At 40.4% G+C, this 7941-nt stretch overlaps 1 protein-coding gene across 1 annotated transcript in view; it reads right to left on the reverse strand.

Moving 5' to 3' along the window:
• Nucleotides 1–2116: 2116 nt before the first annotated feature.
• ELMOD1 (ELMO/CED-12 domain containing 1) overlaps nucleotides 2117–7941 on the reverse strand; it is a gene marked incomplete at both ends in the record, with an annotated part of 8951 nt that continues 3126 nt past the window's right edge. The window contains 5 exons of the mRNA XM_009708261.1: nucleotides 2117–2250; nucleotides 3807–3857; nucleotides 6028–6051; nucleotides 6354–6422; nucleotides 7610–7743. Coding sequence (XP_009706563.1) covers nucleotides 2117–2250; nucleotides 3807–3857; nucleotides 6028–6051; nucleotides 6354–6422; nucleotides 7610–7743 — 412 coding nt within the window. The remainder of the gene's footprint in view (nucleotides 2251–3806; nucleotides 3858–6027; nucleotides 6052–6353; nucleotides 6423–7609; nucleotides 7744–7941) is intronic.

The raw sequence follows: 7941 nt of genomic DNA on the forward strand, positions 1-7941 counted from the left end.
GCTGATAAATGATGGAAAGTGGCTTGGTGAGCACTTCTGCCAGCTCCCTCAGTGCCCTTCGGTGGATCCCATCCGACCCCATAGAACTGTGTGTGTCCAAGTGGTATAGCAGGTCGCTGACCATTTCCCCTTGGTTTATGGGGGCTTCATTCTGCTCCCCGTCCCTGTCTTCCAGGTCAGGGGGTTGGGTGCCCCGAGAACAACTGGTCTTACTAGTAAAGACTGAGGCAAGGAAGGCATTAAGTACCTCAGCCTTTTCCTCATTCTTTGTCACTATGCTTCCCCCCACATCCAGTAAAGGATGGAGATTCTCCTTAGCCCTGCTTTTGTAGCTAATATATTTAGAGAAACATTTTTACTGTCTTTTATGGCAGTAGGTGGGCTTTGGCCCTTCTAATTTTCTCCCCGCATAAGCTCACAACATCCTTGTAGTCCTCCTGAGTTGCCTGCCCCTTCTTTGAAAGATCATAAAACTCTCCTTTTTTTCCCCTGAGTTCCAGCCAAAGTTCTCTGTTCAGCCAGGCTGGTCTTCTTCCCTGCTGGCTCGCCTTTCAGTGCATGAGGACGGCCTGCTCCCGTGCCTTTAAGATTTCCTTCTTGAAGAATGTCCAGCCTTCCTGAACCCCTTTCCCCTTCAGGACTCCTTCCCAAGGGACTCTCAACCAGGCTCCTGAACAGGTCAAAGTATACCCAGCAGAAGTCCAAGGTAGCAGTTCTGCTGACCCCCCTCCTTACTTCTCTGAGAATCACAAACTCTATCATTTGCTTTGAAGATGCCCTCCAACCATCACATCACCCACAAGTCCTTCTCTGTTCACAAACACCAGGTCCAGTGGGCTCCTTCCCTAGCTGGCTCCTTCACCAGCTGTGTCAGGAAAGTCTCCTCCACACACCCCAGGAACCTCCTGGACTGTTTCCTGTAGCTGTATTGTATTTCTGGTAAGTTGAAGTCCCCCACGAGAACAAGGGCTAGCGATCATGAGATACGGGAGCCAAACAAATCATACAAGACACATCCGTCCACAAGGCCATCGGCATGTCAGGAATGTGGCAAAAAGACAGAGTAACCCTTCCAATGAAAAGATGACCTGAAGATGCATAAGTGGATATTTAGGTAGATACTTCTCTGCCTTTTTTTATTTATTAAGCCAACCACCACCAGAGGCAAAAGCCTAGCAGCTAAACTGCCCAAAGTTCCTACCAGCCAGCCTATCTAAGGCAGCAACCAAGAAACCATCGCAAAAGGGATAGCCAGTATGATATCTGCCCACTTCAGATTTCGGGTGAATGACTCTTATTAAATACATCCTTGTCCTGAAAAGCTTATACTATTTAACGAAAGATATGCACAGGACACTAATATTTGTCATTTATCCAGTTGAGCAATAAGAAAATATTATAGCTGCAAAACAAAAAATCTGTTACCTAAATAGCCAAACAAACACCCCTCCCCAAAACCACCAACAGAAAAACCCCACACACCTTTGCAGTTGTCATAAATGTGGAAAACATCTCGACTTCTTGTTATCAGTTTCTTGTCTACACATTGAAAAATATTAGAAGTGCTCCCACTGTGCAAGGATGCACAGCAGGTCTGTGCTGTAGAAGGGATGCTCAAGTACAGGGCAAAGGGTTGGGAAAGCATTATTTTGAGGGGGGACAACTCTGCTAAAGAGTGGAAGGTACCATTTGAATGTAGATGCAAAAATCTTAAGATAGTTGGATTTATGGGGAAGCAACCCCCAGAAGCTCTTTAAAGTACCTTTAGTTTATTATTATTATTATTTAAAAACAGCCTGAAAAGATAGGAAAGTCACTTGTTGAGGCAATTGATGGGGTTTTTTTTGGTTTTGTTTTGTTTGTTTGTTGTGGGGGTTTTTGGTTGTGTTTTGTGTTCGGTTTTTGTTTGTTTGTTTTTGAGTTTTGTTTTACCCCCTGGTTTGGTAGTGGCATCCATCACAACTAAGAACTGAATTGAAGCATCCTAAAGACAGGAGAACAAGACTAGCATGATGAGTCTCTGTGATGTGTCAGCAGATTATTTTTTAAAGTATGGATAGTACAAAAGTGTTAGCAGGAGTACAAGTCACGTATTTCCCATGCCCTCACCACTTACAGAATGTCTGCTGAAATTGAGTTAGTGTTGGTGCTTCTGGAGCAACGTTGTAGAAATGGGTCTTCAGGGCTCCGCTCACAAGCAGGTTGTATGCGAGGTCTGTTATGTTAATGCCCACGATAGCAAAAGAATAGCTGTAAGAAAAAGAAACAGCAACATTTGTTGAGTCTGTCTTCTTTCAGCACACTATAAGAAACACTGATGACACTGACTCTGCAGATTTTGTGTGCTACTGATGTGTATTAATTCTGTCCTTCATGAGCTTCCAAGGTTGGGGGGGGGGGGGGGGGGGGGAGAAGGGTGGGGGGGGGGGGGGGGTGGAAAACAGGAAAAACATTTATCCTGCCTCTTTGTACACTCTAATAGCAGTGTTCCTCTTGTGAAACATATGGTTGCAGTGAAAACAGGAGTTTCATCACTGTGCCAGCATTTTCAGTGGAGCAGTGCAGATTTATTCCTATGGAATAAGAACAAGCCCAGGCATCCCTGTGCTCCTGCGCTCGCCTCTGACACAGGGCAAGGACTCCACACGGTGGTTGTGTCTGCAGGGTGGCCCATCACTTGCTATTTTAACTCATCTGCCCCACTGGAATTCATCACCCACAGTTAGGAACATCAGGTTTCAACAATCAGTTCTATAAAGATGTTCATATGCCTAAAAAGCCTGTGAAAAAGATCCAGCTGAGTCACCTTGAATTTTCTCCTAACAGTGAACTAGATACACAGGCCAGAAAACAGGCAAAAACCTAGATCAGAGCACGGTAGAAACAGAAATAAGAAAGTCAGACTCATGAAGCAAACTCCTGTCCTGCGAAGAGATAATCAACAAGGAAATTATATTTAGGCACAACAGAACTAAGAAATAACTTCCAATTTTTGAATTTGTGACCCTGTTGCACAAAGAACTTGACATTTCTGGCAGTGATTGTTTCCCAAGAAAACATGTAGTGTCCCACACTGACATTTAGCGATAAAAGAAAACTTGTTTAGTCATTCAGTGATTTCCCCCCCCTCCCCCTCCTCTAAACACAGCTGTCTTCTGTAGGCTGTCCTGGGTATTTTTTCAATTATCTCTATCAAGTAAACCAAAACACTTTCCTTTTCTTTAACCTTTAATATAAAAAAAAAAAATAATAAATAAAAGTCCAAGAGTTATTTGCAATATGAGGCCTAATGGCAAGTTTCACAGAAAAATGAAATATAGGCATTGAAATGCTGTATTACAGATTTTCAGATACGCTCAGAGGGAACATCCAGTTCCATACTCATGAATAATGCAGCTACAGCAAACCCACTGCTTAAGAAGAAATAAAAACCTCGCTACTATTTCTTCCCTATTATACTTCCCTGAAAGCAGATCAGAACCTGGCTCTGACAGTAAGAAGTGAGACTTGATCACATTATGTATTAAGAAGAATTAAACAGATATTCATCACCGCACTATTCATAGCATACAGAGAAAGCTTTGCCTTGCTACTACACTTTTGGGTTATTTTTCCTAATTCTTACTTTAAACTGTTTTTCCTGTAATCTTTGATCAAAATCAAGGTGTGGTTAAGACAATACATGTTAGTATGTACACTGAAGTTTCCTTTAAAAAGTAACCAGGAAACACCTTTTTCCCCTCAAATGTACAGCATAATTGTTAACAGTTGTGTTTGTGCAACTTTGAAAAGATTTTTAAACTTACCCAATTGCCTTATCAAACTTTTTCTTCTCCCATTCGGCTTTGTTGAATTGGCTGAGGGGGAAAAAAAATAATAATAATTAAAATCCAGATATTGCCATGCATTACTAACTGACAAATATTTTCTTTCAATTTCTTTGATATTATAACATTGATTGAACATGGTATTTTACCTCCATTGATGTGGCTAATCACATTTAACTCTGCTTCTGAGTGAATGGATTGGTATAAAGAGACTTGAAATGTGTAACTGGCTTTACAGCATTGCAGATAAACTCGTCTCACCATTACAAAGTATGAGTCTACGACAAAGCTCTCGGTAAAAGCCAGGTTTTTTTCTGCATTGACCACAAAGATGATCCACTTCAATTAAGTCTGAGCTATACAAAAAGTTGAAAATATTGTATGTCTTTTAACTAATCAAAGATGGTTTTAACCTTTTTTGTTTTCAAAGATATATATGACATTCATCACTGGAGGCATGATTCACCTGAGGCAGCAAACATCAAAAAATACTCTTCTGAGAGAAAGTTTTTATGTCCAGCCAAATTTGAAACCACTCAACAGCCAAAACCAAGGAACAGCATTTCCTCTTATTTGGCACAATAATGCAGAGGTTTTCAAGGACACAGAAAGTCCCTCCCTTAAAATAAAATTAGTTAGAGAACAGATAGATTTTACACTAAATTTCTGCTGTTCAACAATAATTTCATTTAAAAGAGCTCTGTGATGCAACCAGTCAGCCGACATCCCACTAAGCAGGTTTTAGTCTACTCAAACGGAGCATGTTTAACAAATCATTGCCTGTATTTATCACCAGCTAAAAGCAGACACAGAACTGACCCTAACCAGTGGGCTATAACTTAGACATGCCTGTGGGAGTTTTGCCTCGGTAAGGCAAATCAGAGTTTGCATGATTTACATCCCAAATTATAGACATCTATATCTGCAAGTGTTGTTCTTGGACTATAATTGAACTACAATAAGTATATATTACCCTAAAAACAATACCTTGAGTTTCATTTAAATACAGTATTTAAAAATTGTTGCCATTAAATATTTAAGACGCTAATAGGTTCATACCCATCCTGATCTGTGTTACCAGGTTGCACACGTGAGGACAAAACTTCACCTCCTAAATGGTTTAGCGTACAGGAATACATCAGTCTTCACTCATTCGCTAAAGCCTTAACCATCTTTTGTAGGCTGTGGTATAACATCAGTTAAAAAAAAACCCAAGCAAAAACATAAAGGTGACGCATGTAGGATGTGGACAAGCAATACAGTTCAACAGAATCAGAAGTTACATTGATCATGATCCCATCAGAAAGCAGCGTGGCTGCTAAGCAACCACACCAGGAAGAACACCATGGGCACCACCAGCAGCATCTATCTTCTACTGAATGCTGTTTTAAGAGATAGAAATTGCAGATGCTTGCACAGTACTCTAAGACAGTCCTTGGTAATCAAACATGTAAATGAAGAACATTAATGTGTTCCAAGTAGTTTTTGTCACAGAATTACCATTGGGAGCTCAACTACAAAATACTGAGGAGATCAAAAGCTTCATAGGATTCAGATGTGGACCTGCTATGTGGTTATCTAACATTACCGGCAGAAGAAAAATGTCTTTTAAGGCAACTGATTACTATTTAACTGGCTAAGAGGCATCCCTCCCCCCTCCTAATTATGGAATTAACCTCCTATTCACAAGTCATTCACAACACAAAATTTTTGCCACTTGAAGGTACCTGATCTGTCAACAGTCAGGACAAGGGACTAGTCAGATTAGACCCATCATTAGTCAAGGTAGACAGAGTATGTGACTATAAATAAAGGTGCTAACAAGTCCTTAGCCTAGACTACTTTTGATTATCAAGCCAGACAAAGCTGTTGTGACCACAGTGGCCCTGCTTAGACCTTTTTCCTACAGATAGAAGTCACCCAAAATTTGTTCGTTAAGCCTGGTATTAAATAGGGCTAAAATACAGTGCTTTAGCTACATCAAGCAAGGTTGATTTCATTCTTTACATGTAAGCACGCTCCGATGTACCCAGTGTTGCACCATCAGCTACGTCTGAATTAACTTTAGAGAAAGGAATCTGGATCTCTTGGTGTTGCAACAAAGACTTTCAGTTTATAACATGCCAAATTGTAGGATGGTTTGATCTTTATTTACATATAGGGTCACATAAAACTAAGAGAAAAGGAAAAAAAAAAATACCTTAGTTCCTTCTTAGTGACTTCCCTTCGTTATGAAAAGACAAAAGAATTAAAAGAAAGGTAAATAAAAATACAAAATCACTTGAAATTAGAAGTATAAGTGAAAACATTTAACACTAAGTTTAACTATTTCTAAGATTCAGTATACAAGTTTGCCTCTTTGACTTGACCAGTTTTCAGGATCAGATCAGTACTTGAAAACAGATAGCATGTGGCAATACCCAAGCACATGCCCAACAAAAAGGAAAAAAAACAAACCAGCCCCCTCCCCCAAATACCAGCCGGCACAGTGCTCTCTCAAGTTATTTTTCTTGTCTCAAGCATTACCTGTATTTAGGCTGAAGAGAATCAGAGAGAACTTGCTGAGCTATCTCAGTGTCCCATTCGGCAAAATACCTGCAGATATATACGTTTAGGGTGAACTGTTAAAGAAACACAACCAAAAAAGCATCTGAAGGCATACTAAGCTGTCCACTACACATATTACACAGTACGAGTAGCATTTAACGTGTTAAATTCATTAAGCTACCACTCAGATCCCCAAAACAAAAGATAAAAGCAGCTTCAAACTACAAGTGCAATTCTATAAGCGCTTAGTGAATGTGCGTTACCAGAGTCCCCTTTCCATCCACCCTACAGACAACCAGCTGCTTGTTACTAGAGCATGCTGGCTGTGGAGCTCGAGAGAAAGCAGTTCAGGCTTCTTCGTCTGGCAGATTCATTAAGCAAGATAAGAGTCATCACAGGAGACCAAGAAATTAAATACATGGTAGGGATTCATCTTCAATGGCAGTTCAAAGCCAGAGTCAAGAGTCCAGATTCTCAACTGAGCTTTGCTAGACAACGACATATGGACAGTGGATGATTTATGCCCTTCAGTTTCTAAAAGCAGAACATATTTCTTCTTCCCCCTCATAGGGAGAGGTTATTTATTTTACCAAATGTTATGTAACTACCGGCAGTAGGTACAAGGGCTGGGGGAAAGAACAGGCACTGATCGATTCCCCAATTACCAACCACAGATACGGTACCAACACCCGGTGTGGGCAAGGCGGAAGGGAAAAGTGATGTAAACTCACTGCTTAATTTTGAGTATCGACAGAAACTGAAGAAGTAGTCCAACTACAGAAGTCTGCCATCAGTGGCTGCATTTCAAATGTTTCGCCTAAGAATTCAGCATAAAATTCCCTAACAAGAAAGCTGAGCAGTAACATAACCCTCGCACCTACCCACTTCCAGGGCATTTTGTTTAAGGAGATCTAGATATTGGTGGAAATATACTTTACAGTTTCGTTCTTGTGGGAAGAGAGTGCTAACTTACTGTCACAGAGAAGCTAAAACAAAAAGGACTTAGCAAGCAGTATTACTGAGTTGAATTAGGAATACTGAAAGAAAGGAGACCCCTTCGAGAAGAGAAGCTCTCCAAAAATTTGACTAGCAATTTTTTCTTTTTTTTTTTTTTTTCTATGAAGTCCCTAACACTTTTATAAGTTATTCCCACAGACTTGCTAAAAATCTGCAAGTAATGCTGCTTTTCATGACTTCAGACACACATAAACCCATCTACAGAGGAACATACTTACACCAAGTTATATAAGCCCAGGAGACCCATCCCTCTAAAGTCTGTTTTAGGATCGTCACCTTGGAAACCAATTTCACACCACTGCTTCGAAATCCGAGCTTTCAGTGGCGAATTGGGCTTCAAGCATTTCCACAACTAGGAAGATTACAGGTAAAACATAATTAAACTTCCACACATTAGTACAGCTTTATCTTCTTTTTAAACCAAGCTGAGTTCTGATGTGACATCACTGCATTGCTACCCCAGCAACCCAAATATAAAAATCAAATTAAATTCCTCAGGGTGAGGAGGGTGAGGGGGAAAATCCCAAACCACTCCTAAGTACTGTAGACA

Source organism: Cariama cristata, unplaced genomic scaffold (genome assembly GCF_000690535.1).
Source record: "Cariama cristata isolate BGI_N322 unplaced genomic scaffold, ASM69053v1 scaffold6919, whole genome shotgun sequence".
In the NCBI taxonomy this organism is placed as follows: domain Eukaryota; kingdom Metazoa; phylum Chordata; class Aves; order Cariamiformes; family Cariamidae; genus Cariama; species Cariama cristata.